At 44.6% G+C, this 24,081-nt stretch overlaps 2 protein-coding genes across 5 annotated transcripts in view; one reads left to right on the plus strand and one right to left on the minus strand.

The window, feature by feature from the left end:
• LOC122560898 (bMERB domain-containing protein 1-like) overlaps positions 1 to 15,174 on the minus strand; it is a 118,896-nt gene extending 103,722 nt beyond the window's left edge. Inside the window, exon 1 of the mRNA XM_087997611.1 lies at positions 14,619 to 15,174. Within this exon, the coding sequence (XP_087853737.1) occupies positions 14,619 to 14,925 (307 nt within the window). The 5' untranslated portion in view covers positions 14,926 to 15,174. The remainder of the gene's footprint in view (positions 1 to 14,618) is intronic.
• Positions 15,175 to 17,712: 2,538 nt separating this feature from the next.
• The window catches only part of pdxdc1 (pyridoxal-dependent decarboxylase domain containing 1), a 64,203-nt gene continuing 57,834 nt past the window's right edge, over positions 17,713 to 24,081 (plus strand). For 2 of the 4 annotated variants that reach the window (XM_043712119.2, XM_043712120.2), the window contains exon 1: positions 17,713 to 17,871. In XM_043712119.2, coding sequence (XP_043568054.1) covers positions 17,851 to 17,871 — 21 coding nt within the window. In that variant the 5' untranslated portion in view covers positions 17,713 to 17,850. The remainder of the gene's footprint in view (positions 17,872 to 24,081) is intronic. The other 2 variants (XM_043712121.2, XM_043712122.2) reach the window with 1 other exon arrangement.

The following is a 24,081-nucleotide window of genomic DNA, read 5'->3' on the forward strand; positions in this document are numbered from 1 at the left end:
CAATAGAAGCAGCCTGGTTGGGTGTGGCCACCTCTCACAGACCACGATTTCTATTTTTTTTTTACTTTACAGGTTTAGCTTTAAGCGTTTGTTATTGGAATCTCAACAGGGCAAGAGCTGCAAGAGTTTTTAAGAAGTAGAAGCTAACTATTCCCTCTCTCAGCTGGAGGCTGGGGTTTCTGTCTGCTGCTGGGTTACCTGAGAGACAAATCTGCTTTTCTGAATTTGCCTTTTTACCAAGGAGTGTGTTTATGGCATGTTACTGTATTGGAACAGTTAATTAGTAATGGTTACTGTTTCTATTATTTTGGTTAATTTTTCCAATAGAGTGTAGTCATTCTAAATTCCTTTTTGATTTGTTGTATTTTAATTTTTTAGTGTTTAAATAAACTATGTTTTGCTTATCATTGAGTAGCTGAGCAATTGCATTGCATCGGGAACACAGCATTTCACATTTGCCTTTAAAATAATAAAAAGTTAGGATCTGGGCTGTCACCTTAAAATATTTTGTGATGGTCTGATCTGGTCCACAACAACACCTACTGTGCTGTTCAGGATGGAAATCCAAGATTTTAACCCAAGGAACAGCAATATATTTCCAAGTCAGGACGGTGAGTGGCTTGGACGGGGAACTTACAGGGAGTGGTGTTCCCATCATCTGTCACTCCAGATGGTAAGGCTTTGGAAGGTATTACCAAAGGAATTTTGGTGAGGTGCTATAGTGCATCTTGTAGATGGTATACACTTCTGCTTTTGAGCATCGATGTTGAAGGAAGTGAATGTTGAAGGTGGTGGATATAGTGCCAGTTAAGTGGGCTGTTTTGTCCCGGATGCTATCAAGCTTCTTGAGTGTTATTAGACCTGCACCAATCCAGACAAACAGCGATTATTCCATCATACTCCCAACTTATGCCTTGTAGATGGTGGACAGGCTTTGGAGAGTCAAGTAGTTAGTTACTCACGACAGAATTCCCAGCCATTGACCTGCTGTAGTAGCCACTGTATTTATGTGGCTGATCCAATTCAGTTTCTGATCAATGGTAGCCCAGCATTTTAATTGTGTGGGATTTAGCAGTGATGATGCCATTGAACGTCAAAGGGCAATTGTGAGATTCTTCTCTTGTCAGGAATGGACATTGCCTGGCAAGAATACTATTTATGTTGTCCATATTGTGTTGCTGTATATGCACACAAGTTAATTTGGTCTATGAGGAGCTGGATGGTATTAAATATTGTGCAATCATCAGGAAACAACCTCTCTTCTGGCCTTATGATCATAGAATCATAGAATCCCTACAGTGTGGAAACAGGCCCCTCAGCCCAACAAATCCACACTGACCCTCCAAAGAGTGTCCCACCCAAACCCATTCCCATTATGCTACATTTACCCCTGACTACTGCACCTAACCTACACATCCCTGAACACTTATGGGCAATTTAACATGGCCAATTCACCCAACCTGCATACCTTTGGATTATGATGGAGATCAAGTCACTGAGGAAGCTGTTGAAGAGGGCTGAGGCGAGGACACCCCTGGCAATTACTGGAGGATTCTTTTTAGAAGTATTCATACCTCCTCTGATTCCTTAGTTCTGAATCATATTCAGTTCATAAGGAATGATTTTACTAAGCATAGTGTTAAAATTTTTAAAAAGCAAGATCAAAAGCATTGCACCTGCAATTTAATTGTTGTGTGGCCAGCAGATGGGGTTCCCTTCCTCTAGTAAGCGTTTGAAAAAAAAGCAACCCTGCAGCATTTATTAAATTATTCCTCACTTGAAATCAAAGTGAGACCGTGGAAAGAAGATTGCAGGTCTTCTTCCTGACCTCTCCGACCCCACCCCCTCTCCGGCCTATCACCCTCACCTTAACCTCCTTCCACCTATCGTATTCCCAACGCCCCTCCCCCAACTCCCTTCTCCCTACCTTTTATCTTAGCCTGCTTGGCACACACTCCTCATTCCTGAAGAAGGGTTTATGCCCGAAACATCGATTCTCCTGCTCCTTTGATGCTGCTGACTTGCTGCGCTTTTCCAGCAACACATTTTTAACCTCCCAACTCCTGTACTCAATACTCTGACCAATAAAGGAAAGCATATCAAATGCCTTCTTCACTATCCTATCTACCTGTGACTCCACTTTCAAGGAGCTATGAACCTGCACTCCAAGGTCTCTTTGTTCAGCAACACTCCCTAGGACCTTACCATTAAGTGTACAAGTCCTGCTAAGATTGGCTTTCCAAAAATGCAGCACCTCGCAATTATCTGAATTAAACTCCATCTGCCACTTCTCAGCCCATTGGCCCATCTGATCAAGATCCTGTTGTAATCTAAGGTAACCCTCTTCGCAGTCCACTACACCTCCAATTTTGGTGTCATCTGCAAACTTACTAACTGTACCTCTTATGCTCGCATCCAAATCATTTATGTAAATAACAAAAAGTAGAAGACCCAGCACCGATCCTTGTGGCACTCCACTGGTCACAGGCCTCCAGTCTGAAAAACAACCCTCCACCATCACCCTCTGTCTTCTACCTTTGAGACAGTTCTGTATCCAAATAGCTACTTCTCCCTGTATTCCATGAGATCTAACCTTGCTAATCAGTCTCCCATGGGGAACTTTGTCGAACGCCTTACTGAAGTCCATATACTGAAGTCAATCAAGTTTGTGAGACATGATTTCCTACGCACAAAGCCATGTTGACTATCCCTAATCAATCCTTGCCTTTCCAAATACATGTACATCCTGTCCCTCAGGATTCCCTCCAACAACTTGCCCACCACTGAGGTCAGACTCTGGTCTATAGTTCCCTGGCTTGTCTTTAGCGCCCTTATTAAACAGTGGCACCACGTTTGCCAACCTCCAGTCTTCCAGCACCTAACCTGTGACTATCGATGGTACAAATATCTCAGCAAGAGGCCCAGCAATCACTTCTCTGGCTTCCCAATCCTTTTTGTTACTTCCACAAAAAACTCAATCAAGTTTGTGAGACATGATTTCCCATGCACAAAGCCATGTTGACTATCCCTAATCAGTCCTTGTCTTTCCAAATACATGTACATCCTGTCCCTGAGGATTTCTTCCAACAACTTGCCCACCACCAATGTCAGACTCACTGGTCTATAGTTCCCTGGCTTGTCCTTACCACCCTTCTTAAACAGTGGCACCACGTTAGCCAACCTCCAGTCTTCTGACACCTCACCTGTGATTATCGATGATATAAATATCTCAGCAAGAGGCCCAGCAATCACTTCTCTAGCTTCCCACAGAGTTCTAGGGTAACCTGATCAGGTCCTGGCAATTTATCCACTTTTATGTGTTTCAAGACATCCAGCACTTCCTCCTCTGTGATATGGACATTTTGCAAGACGTCACCATCTATTTCCCTACAGTCTATATCTTTCGTATCCTTTTCCACACTAAATACTGATGCTAAATACTCATTTAGTATCTCTCCCATTTTCTGGGGCTTGCTGATCTTTGAGGGGCCCTATTCTCTCCCTAGTTACCCTTTTGTCCTTAATGGATTTGTAAAAACTCTTTGGATTCTCCTTATTTCTATTTGCCAAAGCTATCTCATGTCCCCTTTTTGCCCTCCTGATTTCTCTCTTAAGTATACTCCTACTTCCTTTATACTCTTCTAAGGATTCACTTGATGTATCCTATCTATACCTTACATATGCTTCCTTCTTTTTCTTAACCAAACCTTAGGAGGTAAACCCACATTGACACAGGGAGAATGTGTAAATTCCACACAGATAGTCACCCAAGGTTGGAATTGAACCCAGGCCCTTGGTGCTGTGAGGTAGCAGAACTAAGCACTGAGCCACCATGCAGTATTTGACAGTCTTATCACACTGCACTATGATGGCTCAGAATCTGTGTTAACAGTATAGGGAAGCTATCAGATTCACAGAACAAATGCAAGCTTGTACTTTTAGCATTTATTTCAGTGTAACACAGTATGAACAAGTTCCACCATGTTGAGTGAGACATATTCTTTGAGGATGTGACAAAACACGTTGATGAATGTAGGGCAGTGGATGTAGTGCACATGGATTTTAGCAAAAGGCATTTGATAAGATTCCCCATCGAAGGCTCATTGAGAAAGTAAGGAAATATGGGATACAGGGAAACCTGGCTGTCTGGGTACAGAATTGGCTGGCCCATAGAAGGCAGAGAGTGGTGGTCAATGGAAAGTTTTAGCCTGGAGCTTGGTGACCAGTGGTGTTCTGCAGGGATCTGTTCTGAGACCTCTGCTCTTTGTGACTTTTATAAATGACTTGGATGAGGAAATGGAAGGGTGGGTAGTCAGTTTGCGGAAGGTTGGTGGTGTTGTGGATAGTGTGGAGGGCTGTTGTAGGTTGTAATGGGACATTGACAGGATGCAGAACTGGGCTGATAAGTGGCAAATGGAGTTCAACCTGGAAAAGTGTGAAGTGATTCACTTTGGAAGGTCAAATTTGAATGCACAGTACAGGGTTAAAGGCAGGATTCTTGGCAGTGTGGAGGAACAGAGGGATCTTGTGGTCCATGTCCATAGATCCCTCAAAGTTGCTACCCAAGTTGATAGGGTTGTCAAGAAGGCATATAGTGTGTTGGCTTTAATTAGCAGGGGATTGAGTTTAAGAGCCAAGAGTTTATGCTGCAGCTCTATAGAGTCCTGGTTAGATCACACTTGGAAAATTGTGTTCAGCTCTGGTTGCCTCATTATAGGAAGGATATGGAAGCTTTGGAGAGAGTGCAGAGGAGATTTACCAGGCTGCTGCCTGGACTGGAGGGCAGGTCTTATGAAGAAAGGTTGACGGAACTAAGACTTTTCTCATTGGAGTGAAGAAGGGTGAGAGGCGACTTGATAAAGATGCACAAGATGATGAGAGGCATAGATAGTGTGAATAGTCAGAGACTTTTTCCCAGGGCAGAAATGGCTATCACGCAGGGGCATTATTTTCAGGTGATTGGAGGAAGGTTTGGGACGATGTCAAAGGTAGGTTCTTTACACAGAGAGTGGCGGGTGCGTGGAATGCACTGCCAGTGGTGGTAGTAGAGTCAGAGACATTAGGGACTTTTAAGTGACTCTTGGATAGACACACAGATGACAGTAAAATTAAGGGTATGTAGTTAGTTTGATCTTAGAGTAAGGTTGGCACAACATCAAAGGCTGAAGGGCCTGTACTGTGCTGTACTGTTCTATGTTCTATAACTGGGTTCCTTAACAGTGCACTAATTCCAAAATGATTATTGGACATCCTCATGGATCAGAGAAACTAATTTTATATCTGTAGAATGCCACTTCCTCCACAATAATAAGTTCCACTAGAATTTTTAAAAAACTTGTTTTAAAGCTCTGTTAATCTTGGTTTTATTCTATCTTCATTTAACATAATCATTTATTCTTCAGTGTGTTTAACTTCCAGGCTTCTTGTGTGTGTAGTTACTACCTGAATTGCGTCAAAACTCCTATAGATGTTTTGGGAATTAACTGCACTTGGATTTTATTTAAGAAAGGCAACAGAAAAATACAGTAGATGCTGGAAGTCTAAAATAAAAACAAAAATCACCAGAAATGCTCAGCAGATCTACACAAGGACTTCCAATGAACATACACTACTGTCCAATGTCCAATCACCTCCTGACTTGAAGATGGCGTCAGTGGAGTAGGTAGTCGCCGGATGAGACTAATTCGGGGAGAGAGTGTGCCCAGTGCAGGGGGGAGAGTGAGACAAGTGCGGGGGGAGAGTGTGCCCAGTGCAGGGAGAGAGTGTGCCCAGTGTACTGGATCAGATTTATTTAGGCTGTGCTATTGTTCGTGTTAGGCTCAGTACTATTTTTATTTCGATTTTTACTGATATATTTGGTGCTTTGCCCCTAACCCTGTTTTCCCCTTAGGGCCCATTATTTCTATTGCACGATTTTCTATGACACGGTGATGCACGGGAACGCACCTGCCGCATTATATCAGAACTAACTGCACTTGGAAATGGTTGCCCCAGTCATCCCGGCCGTCCATTTTGAGATCCACCAGAGGAGATGAACCATTGGGGTCATTCACAAGGTTTTGCTGGTTTGCTTTTTGGTCTGGATACTTCCCACCTCCCCCACCCCCCCCCCCCCCACCACCCCACCCCCTCCTCCCACACCACCAGCCCCACTACCTCCCTGAGGTTTGAAGATTTCCACAGAGTAGCAGCATTGGGCACCACACTGGGCTGGGTTCATCCTGGAAGTGTGAGCCCCAGCCCTTAGTTGGCCTCAATGGGTGACCATGGGCCATCTCACCCAAAACTGAATCCTGATGGAGGCAGAAAGCGATGGGAGAGGGGTTGAGTGAGTACCCTCCCAATCTCTGTGCTGAGTACAACTGGGAGGAGAAATACCAACTAATTAACACAGTTTCTCTCTCCACAGATATTGCCAGACAAGCTGAGTATTTCCAAAGCTTTTGGTTTTGTTAAAAAATAGCCTTGCCTTAATTTTCAGCCGAAGGTTATGGAAGCAGCACTAGTATAGTGGGGAGAGTCTGTTTGTATAGCAGGGAGAGGCTGTTTTTATAGCGGGGAGAGGCTGTGTGTATAACTGGGAGATGCTGTGTGTATAGCGGGGAGTGGCTGTGTGTATAGCGGGGAGTGGCTGTGTGAATAGCACGGAGAGGCTGTGTTTATAGCAGGGAGAGGCTGTTTGTATAGCGGGGAGAGGCTGTATAGCAGGGAGAGGCTGTGATTATAGCGGGGAGAGGCTGTGATTATAGCGGGGAGAGGCTGTGTGTATAGCGGGGAGAGGCTGTGTGTATAGCGGGGAGAGGCTGTGTTTATAGCAGGGAGAGGCTGTGTGTATAGCAGGGAGAGGCTGTGTGTATAGTAGGGAGCGGCTGTATGTATAGTGGGGACAGGCTGTGTTTATAGCGGGGAGAGGCTGTGCGTATAACAGGGAGAGTCTGTGTTTATAGCGGGGATAGGCTGTGAGTATAGCGGGGAGAGGCTGTTTGTATAGCAGGGAGAGGCTGTGTTTATAGCAGCGAGAGGCTGTGTTTACAGCAGGGAGAGGCTGTTTGTATAGCAGGGAGAATCTGTGTTTGTAGCGGGGAGAGGCTGTGTGTATAGCAGGGAGAGGCTGTGTTTATAGCAGCGAGAGGCTGTTTGTATAGCAGGGAGAGGCTGTTTGTATAGCAGGGAGAAGCTGTGTTTATAGCTGGGATAGACTGTGTGTATAGCGGGGAGAGGCTGTGTTTATAGCAGGGAGAGGCTGTTTGTATAGCGGGGAGAGGCTGTGTGTATAGCGGGGAGAGGCTGTGTTTATAGCAGGGAGAGGCTGTGTTTATAGCGGGGAGAGACTGTTTGTATAGCGGGGGAGAGGCTGTGTGTATAGCGGGGAGAGGCTGTGTGTATAATGGGGAGAGGCTGTGTTTATAGCGGGGAGAGGCTGTGTATATTGCGGGGAGAGGCTGTGTTTATAGCGGGGAGAAGCTGTGTTTATAGCGGGGAGAGGCTGTGTGTATAGCGGGGAGAGGCTGCTTGCGTTCAGTTTAACGAGCAAATACATCATGGTTAGGCTTCAGGTTCCTTTTTTACCTTATATGTATCCCAGAACTTTTCTCTCCAGACCGCAAAGATATCGTGTTTCCCTTCCATCACACTCATACCTAAACAAAATTGCAGATGGACAAGAATAAAGAATGTCTCTGCTGACAGAATATTCTGACGTTAATGCAAAGCATCTTTAAAATCTGCATTCTAACACTGACTATCAATTCATAGAATCCCTGCAGCATGGAAGCAGGCCATTGAGACACACCAACCCTCTGAAAAACAACCCACCCAAACCCACACCCTGCATTTCCCTTGGCCAATCCACCTAACCTGCCCATCCTTGGATTGTGGGAGGAAACCAGAACACCCGGAGTAAATCCGCCCAGACATGGGGATAATGTGCAAACTCCACAAAGTCAGTCCCCCAAGGCTGGAATCGAACCTGCATCCATGGCACTGTGAGGCAGCTGTGCAAACCACTGAGCCATCATGTTACCTGTACAGATAGAATGGGTAGAAGTGTCCATTCCTTAACCATCAACCTGGCTGGAAAACTGTGATAAAAAAATTGGACTTTGTTGAATGATGATTAAATGTGTTTTATTGATGTAATAAGATCACAGAGCCAGTGTGAAACAGCTAACTCCACCCATTGCTCAAATATGTGAGATACAGCCAGTCCCCAGTTTGCAAACGATTCTATTTCTGAGTCTGTTTGCAACTCATAGAATCATACAGCATGCAAACAGACCCTTCGGTCCAACTCGTCCATGCTGACCTGATGAAGGGCTTATGCCCACAACGTCGATTTACCTGCTCCTCGGATGCTGCCTGACCTGCTGTGCTTTTCCAACACTTAAGGTGGCTCTGTAAGTGGTGACTTATCAACTTTTCATAGAACATAGAAGAACATAGAAGAATACAGCGCAGTACAGGCCCTTTGGCCCTCGATGTTGCGCCGATTTACCTGCTCCTCGGATGCTGCCTGACCTGCTGTGCTTTTCCAACACTTAAGGTGGCTCTGTAAGTGGTGACTTATCAACTTTTCATAGAACATAGAAGAACATAGAAGAATACAGCGCAGTACAGGCCCTTTGGCCCTCGATGTTGCGCCGATCCAAGCCCACCTAACCTATACTAACCCACTATCCTCCATATACCTATCCAATGCCCGCTTAAATGCCCATAAAGAGGGAGAGTCCACCACTGCTACTGGCAGGGCATTCCATGAACTTACGACTCGCTGAGTGAAGAACCTACCCCTAACTTCAGTCCTATATCTTCCCCCCCTTAATTTAAAGCTATGCCCCCTTGTAATACCCGACTCCATACGCGGGAAAAGGTTCACACTGTCAACCCTATCTAACCCCCTAATCATCTTGTACACCTCAATCAAGTCACCCCTAAACCTTCTTTTCTCTAATGAAAACAGCCCCAAGTGTCTCAATCTTTCCTCATACGATCTTCCTTCCATACCAGGCAACATCCTGGTAAACCTCCTCTGCACCCGTTCCAGTGCCTCCACATCTTTCCTATAGTATGGCGACCAAAACTGCACACAATATTCCAGATGCGGCCGCACCAGAGTCTTATACAACTGCATCATGACCTCAGGACTCCGGAACTCAATTCCTCTACCAATAAAAGCCAGTACGCCATATGCCTTCCTCACTGCACTATTTACCTGGGTGGCAACTTTCAGAGATCTGTGTACATGGACACCAAGATCCCTCTGCTCATGAAGAAACTTTGCCATCAACTACTACCCTCTGTCTTCTTCCATCCAGCCAATTCCTAATCCAAACCTCCAACTCACCCTCAATGCCATATCTCCGTATTTTCTGCAGTAGCCTACCATGGGGAACCTTATCAAACGCCTTACTAAAATCCATATATTGTTGAAACTTTATTGCTGGAACAGCACAGCAGGTCAGGCAGCATCCAGGGAACAGGAGATTCGACGTTTCGGGCACAGGCCCTTCCTCAGGAATGAGTAGAGAGTGTTCAGCAGGAGAAGATAAAAGGTAGGGAGGAGGGACTTGGAGGAGGGGAGTTGGAAATGTGATAGGTGGAAAGAGGTCAAGGTGAGGGTGATAGGTCGGAGTAGGGTGGAGGCGGAGAGGTCAAGAAGAAGACTGCAGGTCAGGAAGGCGGTGCCGGGCTGGAAGGATCCGGCTGAGACAAGGTGGGGGGAGGGGGGATGAAGAAACTGGTGAAGTCCAAGTTCATCCCCTGCGGTTGGAGGGTCCGACTGGGAACCCTCCAACCGCAGGGGATGAACCTTCCGACTGGGAACCCTCCAACCGCAGGGGATGAACCTTCCGACTGGGAACCCTCCAACCGCAGGGGATGAACTTGGACTTCACCAGTTTCTTCATCCCCCCTCCCCCCACCTTGTCTCAGCCGGATCCTTCCAGCCCGGCACCGCCTTCCTGACCTGCAGTCTTCTTCTTGACCTCTCCGCCTCCACCCTACTCCGACCTATCACCCTCACCTTGACCTCTTTCCACCTATCACATTTCCAACTCCCCTCCTCCAAGTCCCTCCTCCCTACCTTTTATCTTCTCCTGCTGAACACTCTCTACTCATTCCTGAGGAAGGGCCTGTGCCCGAAACGTCGAATCTCCTGTTCCCTGGATGCTGCCTGACCTGCTGTGCTGTTCCAGCAATAAAGTTTCAACTTTGATCTCCAGCATCTGCAGACCTCACTTTCTCCTCTAAAATCCATATATACCACATCTACCGCTTTCCCCTCATCAACCTCCTTCGTCACCTTTTCAAAGAATTCAATAAGGTTTGTGAGGCACGACCTGCCCTTCACAAAACCATGCTGACTATCCTTGATCACATTATTCCTATCCAGATGTGCATAAATCCTATCCCTTACAATTCTCTCTAAGACTTTGCCCACAACAGAAGTGAGACTCACCGGCCTATAGTTACTAGGGTTATCCCTACTCCCCTTTTTGAACAAGGGAACCACATTTGCTATCCTCCAGTCTTCAGGCACTACTCCAGTAGACAAAGAGGACATAAAAATCAAGGCCAATGGCTCTGCAATCTCCTCCCTTGCTTCCCAGAGAATCCTAGGATAAATGCCATCAGGCCCAGGGGACTTATCTATTTTCACCTTTTCCAGGATTTCCAACACCTCTTCTCTACATACCTCAAAGCCATCCATTCTACTTATTTGTGACTCAGTATTCACATCGACGACAATGCCCTGTTCCTGAGTAAATACTGAAGAAAAGTATTCATTCAGTGTCTCCCCAATCTCTTCCGCCTCCACACGCAACTTCCCACTACTATCCTTGACTGGACCTATTCCTACCCTAGTCATTCTTTTATTCCTAACATACCTATAGAAAGCCTTAGGGTTTTCCCTAATCCTACCGACTAAGGACCTTTCATGTCCCCTCCTTGCTGCTCTTAGCTCTCTCTTCAGGTCCTTCCTGGCTACCCTATAACTCTCAATCGCCCCAATTGAACCTTCACGTCTCATCTTGAGATAGGCCGCCCTCTTCCATTTAACAAGGGATTCCAATTCCTTATTAAACCACGGCTCCCTCGCACGACCCTTTCCTCCCTGCCTGACAGGTACATAATTATCAAGGACACTCAATAGTTGCTCCTTGAACAAGCTCCACATATCATTTACACTCTTGCCTTGGAGTCTACTTTTCCAAGCCACACATCCTAAGTCATGCCTCACCGCATCATAATTTCCCTGACCCCAGCTATAACTCTTGCCCTGTAGTACACACTTATCCCTCTCCATCACGAGTGTAAAAATCACCGAATTATGGTCACTATCCCCAAAGTGCTCACCTACCTCTAATTCTAACACCTGGCCTGGTTCATTACCCAGAACCAAATCCAGTATGGCCTCACCTCTTGTTGGCCTGTCTACATATTGTGTCAGGAAACTCTCCTGCACACATTGAACAAACACTGACCCATCTAACGAACTTGAGCTATAGCTTTCCTAATCAATATCAGGAAAGTTAAAGTCCCCCATAACAACCACCCTATTACTGTCACTCATCTCCTGAATCACCTTCCCTATCCTTTCTTCAATGATTCTAGGACTATTAGGAGGCCTGTAAAAGACTCCTAACAGGGTGACCTCACCTTTCCTATTCCTAACCTCAGCCCAAACTACCTCAGATGGCAAGTCCTCATCCATCGTCCTTTCCACCACTGTAATACTATCTTTGACAAGCAATGCCACACCTCCCCCTCTTTTACCCCCACCTCCGACCCTACTAAAACATTTAAATCCTGGAACCTGCAACAGCCAATCCTGTCCCTGTCCCCGTCATTTGAGCCCATGTGACAATAAAGCTAATTCAATTTAATTCACAAGTCAGGACCGCTGTCGCTTACAATCTGAGGCAGCCTGGGCACACTGCTACTATAACCAGTAACACAGTGGTGTTCACCACTAACGGGATTCTGGAGCAGGATCAAAAAGATGTTCTGCCCATTCCACAAGTGGGATATCACAGGATTGTTATGGTGCAGAAGGAGGACATTCAGACCATCATGTCAGCATTGGCTGGCCCTCTTAACAATTTGACTTGGTGCCATTCTGCTGCCTTTTCCCTTTGACCTTTTACGTTGTCTCCATTTAAATAACCATCCAATGTGCCCTTGAATGCCTCAACTGAACCTGAAATGCTGACTTTACCACCTCCTGATGCTACTTGGCTTGCTGTTTTGTTCCAGCCTTCTGCTTGTCTCAATTGAACCTGATGCAACCATACTTCCAGGCATTTGAAACCTGCGCCAATTCCAGTGTATGTGAGTTTTGGTGCTGATGTGGTGCCAGGCCTGTAGACAGGTAGGTTGTATCGAATAGCATGTTCCTTCGGCTGCTCAGAACTAGCAAGATATGACAGCACGCAAACAATATTTCACTTGAAATACTGACAACATTGTGCCCAAAGTTATGTGTGATTCTGCCACTGGACAGCATTTGCTGGATAATCCTGAGTGTGCAAAGAATTATACTGGCTACCAATTTGGGATTGCCAGCCAGGTTTGTAGTGTGGCAAACCTGTGTGAACTGGAAACAACATGTTTGAATACATGGAGCCCTGTTCTTTGCAGAGAGAAAGAACAAATACATTCACTGTCCTTGTTTCAACAGCCATACAATCAGAGTTTCCCTGGATCATTTAAAATATAACCAAAGCTTGGCAGTTTACTGCCAAGGGTGGGGGTGGGGTGGGGTGGGATGGGGTGGGGGGCGTCTCCTGATCAGCCCAGCTAGACTGGTGGCTTTGGCCATCGGCGATGGGAAAGTCTAGTTCCAAGCAGTAACGGGCATAGGTGGGGGTTCTATCTGCCTCATCAGAAAAATCAATGACAAAAAACTGAGATTGCTGGAAAAAACTGCAGGCCTGGCGGCATCTGTGGAGAGAAAGCAAAATTAACCTTTGGGATTCAATCTTCTTCAGAACTGATTACAGCCAGGGGAAAAGGTTGGTTTTTGTGCAGAAGATAGGATGGTGGGAGGGAGTAGGAGTAAATGATTGGTGGAGATGGAGCCTAAAGATAGAGACAGAGAGACAGAGACGGGGAGAGAGAGAGAGAGCTCAAAACAGTTGGGCATACGAAGGCGTGGGTAAAGGTCAGCCTGGGAGAATGAGTAGCTGCTGGCTGACAAAGGGTTGTTAGTGTGATGACGAGGCCTAGTTTGTGGGGTTGGGGTTGGGGTGGGGGTGGGGGGGAAATATGGAAGAAAGTACTCAGACCCTAAAATTACTGAACTTCATATTGAGTCGAGAGGTGGCAGGGTTCCCAAGTGGAAAATGAGGAGCTGTACTTCCAGGTTACGCTGAGCTTCGCTGGAGCACTGCAGCAAGCTGGGAAAATGGGAAAATCAATCACAAGGCAAGCTAATCACATGTGATACTGTGAAAGGGCCTGACATTTCTCCCTCCAACTCTATTTTGATTTAATCCCTACCCTCCCCCTCACTGTTTTTGATCACACAGCACTGCCCTTTGATGTGAAGGGCAGTGTTTGTCACTGGCCACCCGGGTGTTTTCCTATCTTCCTGGTGGTGGAAATTGAATAAAGATTCGTGCACTTTGTGTCTTTCACTGTGTCTCACACCTGCACACACGCACACACACCCATGGATAAAATAAGCACTACCACACTTAGGTGGTAGTGTGGGGGTTAAAAAAAAATTAAACAAAAGAAAAAAAAAGAAAAAAATGGAGGGGAGAGACAATCAAGCATCGCGCTGGCAAAAAAAAAAGAAAGGGCCTGACGCTTTCACTAACCCAAAGTGTTTCAGTTGTGCCTCAGGCATGTCGTTGTTAGAATAATTATTGCAAAGATAAATTTTCCATGGTCAATTATTTACAATCACAACGCAAATGCTGATTACAGTTCATTCTGATGATACTTACGAACCTGCATTTGCAGCAGTAAAATCTCTTCTGTAAATTGAAATAAAGAACATTAAAAACCTAACAAACACCTAAAAATGTAAATGTAATGGAAAAGAGTGTATTGGTGAAGAGAGAAAGAAACAGCGAAAGTTGATTTTTATTTAAGTTTTCATGTATGAGCATGAGCCGTGTGGACAGGAAAACAGAGCTGAGCACGTACTGTCGGAATTTCTCACCATTGTGTGCGAGTGGACTCTTTGTAATAATAATGAGATAATAATCACAATGTCACAGAATTGTTACAGTGCAGAAGGAGACCATTCAGCCCATCATTTCTGAGCATTTTAACATAATGCTGATCTCAGACCTTTTCTCCGAAGTCCCGGCACTTTTTTTCCTGTAACCATTATCCCCTAGTGCCCTCAATGGAACCTGCCTGCCAGGATCACGATAATAATTTTCTAAAAGATAAAGTCACCACAGTCCAGTTCTTATCGAAGAAACTGTTAGCTTGCCAAAATACCAGAAGACCTGCGGACTTGGAAATTGGAAACAAAACCAGAAATGGCTGGAAAATCTCAGCAGGCTTGGCAGCGTCTGAAGATGGATCACTGAACCCGAAACATTACCTCTGAGGTCAACTTGTAGTGGCGTGCCTCAGGTGAGGGGAGAGATTTCACTTACCTATGTAAAAGCCGCTGACGCCGGTTGGAGTTATCACCAGTTGGTCACACACCACTTTGCGAAGGACGTTGCCTGGTGCCGTCCCAGGGAACATGCGCTCCATCAACCTCAGCCACAGGTAGAAGATGTTGCCATGGAAGCTGAAGGCCAGGATGGCAACATTCCGAGTCTGTTTCAAGTCGACCTTTTCTTTATTATGCAGTTTCTGTTGGGCCAGATCCCCCGCTGTGAAGATTGAGCTGTACCACGTTATGTTGGTGATCCAGGGGAACCTCTTGGCTTGTGCCAGCAGAAATTTCAACATCATTCACCGATCCACGGAGGGACTGCAGACTGGCCAAGTGCCAACTGGTGCCTACATTCCTGCCCTCTGCAGAAATAGAGCGAGACTGGACAACATTCAGACAGCACCTTGTCAGGAAGGGAGCAAGCTGACCTAGTGTCTGACCTTTGGTCAGAACCCAGTCCATTGTTCACACCTTTGTGAGATCACTCTCAAACTCCAAACTCTCTCACCGCTGAGGTAACAGCTTCACTTGAGCCCAGGCTACTGACAAAGCAAGTTGGTTAATTAGTACAGTATTCACACTAACCAAAGCTCAAATTCTTTCAACCAGTTTTATCTGTCAGCCAGTGACGGAGATGGAATTGGGTGAACCTCAGAATCTGGTGGGTTGCAAGAAAAGATCAGTGCACTGGACCACGGGTACTCAGATAAGCAGACCTAACACAGCCAGAAACCCTAACCACCTTACCATACATCAAAGAAGTTTCAGAAATGACAGCCAGACTACTAAGACCCTCGGAATCCTAGTAGCACACAAACCCACCAACACTCTCAAACAAAAACTAACAAACTTAAATATATGGCACTCCAACCACAACGCCATAAACAAACACATAGATCTAGATACCATCTATCAACCCCTCAGAAAACGAACAGGAAATGACATCACCACAAACCCCATCCAGGACAAACATATAAATAGAAAGCAAAAGACAACAGCTTCGCTTCACTTGGAGGTCACCACTGATGATGTTACTTAGCCAGGTAATGAAACGTCTGGATATCAAACCTACAACTCAGCGAGCAAAACCTATATCCTAAACCAAGTTATAGTTCAACAGGTTTATTTGGAAGCACTAGCTTTCGGAGTGCTGCTCCTTCGTCAGGTGATTGTGGAGCATAAGATTGTAGGATACAGAATTTATAGCAAAAGCTTACAGTGTGATCTAACTGAAATTATATATTGAAAGATACCTGGATTGTTTGTTAAGTCTCTCATCTTTTAGAATGGGCATCTTGGTTTCAGTTCTTTTATATGTAAATTCCAGAACTTTCCTAAAGTTACATTCTCAAGTGAACTTTAACACTAGCTGCCCAGTTGGCCCAGATAATGCATTGAAGGTGTGAGGTATCCTGTGTGAGGCTGTCTGCACCCCAATGTTCAGACTGATTCTCATCTAAAAAAGAGATTTACATGGATTCATGCAGTTTTTGAACAAAGTAAAATGTAATTCTGAAAGTACAAATTCACCCATCAAACATATATGCCTGTGTGTGCATGTGGATGTGTGTATGTGGGGGGAAGGATATGAGTGTCTGTGAGAGAGTGTGTGTATGAGTAAGTGTAAAGGGGTATAGGTCTGTGGGAGGGTGCGTGTGTGAGTGTGGGAGTATATGTGTGAAAGAGAGCTTGTGTATGAGACACTTTGCATGAATGTGTGGGTCTATAGGAGTGTGTGTGTAGTGCAGTGGGGTCACCTGTAGTATGACATGAACCCAAGGTTCCAGTTGAGGCCATCCCCATGTGTACCGAACTTGGCTATCAGCCACTGCTTGGCCACTTTGCGTTACTGCCTGTCCCGAAGTCCGCCTTGGAGCACCCGGAGGTCTGAGGTCGAATGTCCTGGACCGCTGAAGTTCTCTGACTGGGAGGAAACACTCTTATCTGTTGCCGTGGCCTCTGCTTGGTCTCACCAATGTACCATGCCTCAGGGTGTCCTTGCCTGCAGTGTATGAGATAGACAATGTTAGCTGAGTTACATGAGTACCTGCCATGTACATGGTGGGAGGTGTCCCCACGTGTAATGGTGGTATCCGTGTCGACAATCTGACATGTCCTGCAGCGTGTGAAGGTTGTATGGTGTTGCCCTGAAAGCTGGGCAGTTTTAATTGTTCATCAATGTTTATGACATGGTGAGTAAATCATGGTGACGGGTGTAATGCAAGGGGATTAGAACCCTGGAGTAACCTTGCAAGTATATCACAGAGCTACCTATCATTGAGTATAAATAGTACTGAGAGGGTGAGTTCTGGAAGACTACTAATGTGGACACAAACACAGTCATATAGATTAGACCTTATGTTTTGTGACTATAAGATCAGAGCCTAGTATGCAATTACTGTATATAGCAGTATTTAATGTTAATGTACAAATTATAACTAATTACATTGAAATGTAGTGGCCTTCTCCTGGACCAATCTCACAGTCAGACATCAAGCCACAAGTTCCCAGTACAGGTATTTCCTGCCTTTCTAACATCAGCCTCATTTGACTTTGCTTCCAGGAAAGGGGCGGAGCCTGCCGGGAGGGGTGCGGCCTAAGGGCGGTGTCAAAGAGTAGGCGGGGCTGTAGGTAATAGCAGGTTCTGGCTGAAAGGGCGTGGTCTGACTGAATGGGCGGGGTCAGATAGAATGGGCGGGGCTCTAACCGAATGGACGGGAACGGACTGAAAGAATGGGGTCTGAGTATGTGGGCGGGGTGACGGCCGTGCGCGTAGCCATGACGGTAATCATTGACCGTCAGGGGCGGGGCTTAGGATGATTGATGGTCCGGGAACCGTGTTGTGTCTTGACAGGGCATAGGGGCGGGGCCTAGTGCTGAATGACCGGCAGAGGGGTGGGGTCTAGTTATTATTGACGGACAGTGGACGCGGCCTGATGGTGATCGGACGAGCAGGGGGCGGGGTCTGCTGGTGATTGACGGACAGTGGGATGTGGACGTTGGTGACGTCTGATTGGCCGGGTGTGGGGCCGATGGGTGATTGACGGAGCGGGGCAGCCGGCTGCGCGCGCAGCTGCCAGCGTGGAGACGGGGGGCTGATGGCGGAAGCGGGAGTCCGGCACCGGGAGTGACAACAGGATACCGAGTGTGGGAGGTCGCGCCCTTGGTCACCCGATCGTCTCTTTAATAAAAATAGAACAGACTGAAGCGAAGCGACTAACGAGATGGAAAAGTCCTTGGAGAAGGTAGGGAGACTCTCGGTGACTGGAGGGAGGTATCCTGAGGCTCTGGGCCTGTGCTGCCCTGGGCCCGGGGGGGGGGGGGGGGGGGGCGGGCGGGTGTCTCTCTGAACAAACCCGGTGCTGAGAGTGTGTCCAGCTCCTGGCGTATCCCCACCCCCGCCTTGTCCTCTCACAACGCAACTCATGACCCAGGTGCATTTATCCAGTTGCTTGTTTCCGGGTGGTGAGCCCCACAGACTGCGAGTTGTTTGGAGTCAGATTCATTGGCAGTTTAATTGCTCTTGACTGTGATTTTTGTTTTCAAAGCTTCAGTCTCCCCTTGCTCCTCTTGCTCCTCGTTCCCTGGATTTCCCAAAGCAGGAAAGGCTTTGAGATCACATCAGCGCGTCTGGCAGGTAGCACCAGGAAAGAGACGAAAACAGAGTTAAGGTTTCAGGTCTACACCCCTCATTAGAGAAGCTGGATATGCACAGGAACTCCGCCAACACAGTGATCAAAGCTGAAAACACTTTACACGGATAATGTTTGTCTTATGCACTGATACTTGTTGGATTTTATTCATTCATGAGTGTTGCCATTCAGGTATGCTTTTGCTATCCATCCCGCATTTGCAAAGCTGAGCTCACTTCTGTATCATTGCAGTCAATGTGTTGTACGAACACCAGCACTTTTAGGAAGGGGGTCCCAAGATTTAGGAGAAAGTGAGGACTGCAGATGCTGGAGATCAGAGCTGAAAATGTGTTGCTGGAAAAGCGCAGCAGGTCAGGCAGCATCCAAGGAGCAGGAGAATTGACGTTTATTGAGATTTAACCAAGTTTATTGAGAATTGAGATTTAACCAAGTGGCAGTGAAGGGTCATAAATATATTTCCTCGTTAGGATGGTGTGTGGATTGGATGGGGAATTTCCAGGTAATCTGAGATATCTGCTTTTATTATCCTTTTAGGTAGTAGAGGTTGTGGGTGTGGAAGGAGCCCTTAGTGAGTTATTACAGTGTATCTTGTCATGGGTAAATACTGCTGCCACTCTGCATTGGGGTGGAAGGAGTGAATGTTTGTGCATGTAGTGCCAATCAAGTAGGCTGCTTTGCCCTGGATGGTGTTAAGCTTCTTGAGTGTCGGTGGAGCTGCATTCATCCAGTAAGTGGAGAGCATTCCATCACATGCCTGACTTGTGGCTTGGAGATGATGGACAAGCTTGGGGGGAGGTGTGCTGGCAAGGGTTGGTGTAAGAATGGTATGAATTGATTTCATACACAGCCTCTCGGGACACTGTGTCCTTTGAAAGGCATGTATTTTGATTATAAACTGAACAGTAAAGCCTGGTACATGCAGCAACCAGTTTGAAGAGATATAGTCTTAAAATCCAATGCTGGAAATAGAAAAACAATCATTCAGTGTTGTGTTTGATACTGATTCTGGCGTCAGACTTTTCAAAAAAAATTCACTCACAGGCTTCACTGGCTAGGCCAGCATTTATTGCCCATCCTGAAGTTAAGAGTCAACCCCATTGCTGTGGGTCTGAAGTCATATGTAGGCTAGACCAGCTAAGGATGGCAGTTTCCTTCCCTTAAGGACATTAGTGAACCAGAGGAGTGATTCCTGATGAAGGGCTCCGGCCTGAAACGTGGATTTTCCTGCTCCTTGGATGCTGTGCTTTTCTAGCAACACAATTGTCTTTTCCGACAATTAACAATGGATTTATGGTCATCATTAGACCCTTAATTCCAGACATGTATTGAGTTCAATTTCAATCTGTCATCGGGGGATTTGAATCCAGGTCCCCACAACATTACCTGAGTCTCTGGATTATCAGTCCTGCAGTAATGCCTCTAGGCCATTAAATTGTGTGCATTTCCATTATCTTCAAAATGTGGAAGGGTTTTAGCTGACTTAATATGTTGCTTACCTAGTATGTTAAATGTGTATAAACAGAAGATTACTGAGGCTTCAAAAAGGTAATAGAAACACTATCTGAATTTAATTAGTGAGAAATAGAGATTTGTTGTTACTGAAGTTTTTATTTAATAATACCTCTGTATTGATTGATCTGAAAGAGAAAGCTCGAGAATCACTTCAAGTCTTGCACTTCTTCCTTGTTTGAGATTTTGAGATCTCTAGTTTGAGATTGACTTTTTGGGATAGGAGAAAGCTTGTCTACAAATGCTTAATTCATTTTCAATTTAGTTTTGGAAAAGTCTTTTGACCCATAGTGAACACAATGTCCAAACACACATTTTAAGCAACTTTTGAGTAATGTTGTTAACTGACCAAGAAATGGTCATGCAAAGAATGCAAGATAACTTTAGGACAGTGGTTTAAAGGTTGTCTTATATGTCTTACCAAAGCCTAGGGGTGTACTGAACTGCATGAATAATTGTGCTACTTTTATTAAAAGTGTATAACTTTGATTGTAACATTTGATTTACATTTGAAACAAAACTTTGAGCATTTGTTTTAGGCTGGGAACTGCAGGGTGTTACATGTGGAAGTTTGAGTTTTATTTCAACAGTCCCGTAGCAATTTATTGTAATATCTTCCAGTACAAATGATTACAGATGAGTTGGGCTTGTTTAGCCAAAAGGAATGCCTGTATTGGATATTTTGTGCCTAAATAGTTTTGAAACCCATCAAACCATTTGATCTATCAAAACTTACGATAGATTATTCATATGGTGGGCTCTTTAATATGCACAATTATTTCAAATAATTGCTTGAATGTGGAGTGGAAGGGTTTCAACTGATAGCACATTGCTTTTTTATGTTAAATGTGTATAAACAGTAGATTTTTGAGATTTCAAAAAGGCAGTAGAAACTTGAGTTTCTATTATTGACCATCATTTTAAAAATCAACTAGACTCGTCAATTCTCCTGCTCCTTGGATGCTGCCTGGCCTGCTGCGCTTTTCCAGTACTGCACTTTTCAACTATCATTTTAAAAATGTCTTAGTGGATTATGTAGTGCGTTAATAACACCCTACCCTGGAATTCAACTCTCTTTAAGTAATTAATCAGAAAGTTAGCATGAATTTTGAATTTTATGCTCTGTATCTCAAAGTAAAATTTGTTGTTTTGAACAGTCCTGCTGTAACTGAGTAGGAGCCTTGCTTACTGTTTTAATTGTATGTTGGTGTGGTAGTTAGTGTTTGTTATTAAACTAGTTCAACCAGCCCCATGGAAAAGTGAGGCTGAATTCATCATATCTATAAAGGTAACAGTGGTAAAGCTCCAGCTTTTGATTTATCATATCCTGTCTAGTTCCCTCATGTTTGCCCTGCTCTGTCTATTTTACATGCAACCACAATGCCACATTATGTGGTTACCTCCTGTTTTTCTCAAGGTAACCGGATAATAGCAATAAAAGATGCCAGATCAGTTTACTGCCACTTCATGAGCAAGCCGTTGTTTAAAAGAACACCCCATAAGTAAAAGTTACATTTTTCATTTTGACCAATGAATTTGAAATGATTTTCCTCACAACTTTACCTCTGTACGGAAATGTTAAGTTTACAAAGTTTCAGTGAGCTCTGTGTCATTGGAACAAGTTGTATTTTTTAGCTCAAGGCCTGTTAATCAATTTCTAGCATTTTTCATGCTTTGGGGTGAAAAAGAAAGCTTGGTCCTCAGTCAGTGATGATTACGATAGTCATTTTAGACAATCCTGAAGTTTTACGTGTGATATGTTTCACCTCGAGGCAAAACCTCACGTGTAGAAATTGTTGTATTGCTTCTGCAGCACATTTTAATTCATCACAGAATGTACAACCATTTACATATCACATATTTACTTCATGTCATAGTGTTTCTATCTGTTATCTGACTGAGATGGTCCCTAACAATGATCTGCTAATGATTCCTCTTGGTTTATCTGTTCAATTTTATTTACATTAATATCATCCAAAAAATAAGATGAAAAATATGTCTCTTTACTTTCCCATGCCCTCTTTTCTCCTTGCCCCAACATTCCAGTCTGCCTGTTATATTTCAGTTCTGAAGGATGGTCAACATTTAAAATGCAAACTTTTCAGTTAACATCAGTGGGGAGAACTGATCTCTTATGTTTCCAGCATTGTCTGCTTTAGATTTCTGCATTTGTTTCACTTTTATCTCCTTTAACTTTTCTGCTGCATTTTGTTTCCATTAAATGTTTCAGTCAAAAGCACTATAATAGACTAATTTCATGAAATACAAATAAATTAGAGTTCTTTCAGCCAAGATCTGCAATTCAAAATCAGGTCACTGTGATCCCACCTCTTATTCTTAACATTTTTCACAATCCCAGCCACAACTGTGTATAACTGGATGACTTGTGTCTTACCTCAGTCTCCTCCTTGTCTAGCTGCAGGTTTAAGAAAACCTCTGCCTCTGATCTACTGGATTAGAATTAATTTCAAACTTTACCTGTATTTGTCTGTAGCTGTTTCACATTTCTTGAACATATGCTTGATGAAAAAATATACTTCATGGTGTAAAGAACATTTTTTTCAAATTTCATGATAAAATTACTATTTATGTAACTTAGACTTCCAAAAAATGAAACCAGACGGATCCAACACATCACACTTCTACAGATTACCCATAATTCACAAACCAGGAGCCCCCCTCAGGCCCATAGCTTTGCTACCTGGAAACACCAACTTACAGACTGGCCAAGGAGCTATACCAAAGACTAAAACACTGAGTAGAAGACTCCCACCACTCCATTCAGTCCACCAAGAATTCCTGAAGACCATCAAAGACACCAAGATAGAAGAGGATGAAATAATTGTTTCCTTTGATGTAACAGCCCTGTTCACATCCATCAACATCAACCTGGCCAAGGAAACACTGACTACACTATTAGAAGACCCGAAGGCACGTACACTAAACAGCACCAACTTCATCAGCAAGGACAATATTGTCAAGCTAGTGAACCGCTGCCTTACCACCTACTTCACTTTCAACAACAAAACCTACAGACAAACCAAAAGTCATCACTAAACAAAACAAATTAGAGGAAACCTTCAAGACCATCAATAATACCCTTACTGGCACAAAATTCACTAAAGAGGAGGAAACAACTACAAACTGCCATTCCTAGATGTCGCACTAGACTGAACAGCCAATTGGGAACTTCAAACCAGCGTCTACAGGAAAACAACACATACTGACCAAATACTGAACTTCAGAAGCAATCATCCCAACACCCACAAACAAAGCTGCATTAGAACATTATTTCAACGAGCCACCATACACTACAGCACAGAGGAACTCCGCAGAGCAGAGGAAAATCACCTATACAGTGTACTCAAAAAGAACAGGTACCCAATGAACACAGTCTGCTGATTTCTCAGCAACAAACCCAAACAAGCAGACAAAACATGTTCAGAAACCCTAGCCACTCTCCCCTACATCAAAGACATCTCAGAAATGACTGCCAGACTACTCAGACTTCTTGGCATCATGGTAGCCCACCAACACACCAAAACGGCAGCTAATGAACTTGAAAGACCCTTTACAGACAATAAACAAAATTAATGTATTTTACAAAATGCTGTGAAAGAACTGTAACAAACACTACATTGGACAAATTAGCCACCAGTATACATGAACATCAATTAGCCACAAAAAGACATAACCCATTCTCACTTGTATCTTTACATACAAATGAGGAAGGATACCACTTTGACTGGGACAACACATCCATCCTAGGGTAAGTCAAACAGAGACACTCACGAGGTTGGTAGGTGCCTGGAACGTATTGCCAGCAGAGGTAGTAGAGGCAAGAATGGTAGATTCATTTAAGATCTGTCTGGACAGATGCATGACTAGGTGGGGAGCAGAGAGATACAGATGCTTAGGAATTGGGCGACAGGTTTAGACAGTGGATTTGGATTGGCTCAGGCTTGGAGGGCCGAAGGGCCTGTTCCTGGGCTGTAAATTTTCCGAGTTCTTTGTTCACAAGAATTCCTAGAAGCCTGGCTTTCCAACCGGAACTCTATCAACAAACACATTGACTTTGATCCCATTTACACCCCCTGAGAAAAGAACTGGAAATGATGTCACCAACGCAAGGAAACTTAAACACATAAATAGAAAGTGGGCCATGCCACCAGTGCCTCATTTGGAGGCTCACTGATGATACCTGATATGGTGATGAAACATCTGTAAATGAACCTTTCAGCTTAGCGAACAAACCTACATCCAGAACTTCAACCTGAGCTACAAATCTTCTCA

Source organism: Chiloscyllium plagiosum, unplaced genomic scaffold, assembly GCF_037043375.1.
Source record: "Chiloscyllium plagiosum isolate Xiang-an unplaced genomic scaffold, Cpla_swu_hap1 HiC_scaffold_20, whole genome shotgun sequence".
Taxonomy (NCBI): domain Eukaryota; kingdom Metazoa; phylum Chordata; class Chondrichthyes; order Orectolobiformes; family Hemiscylliidae; genus Chiloscyllium; species Chiloscyllium plagiosum.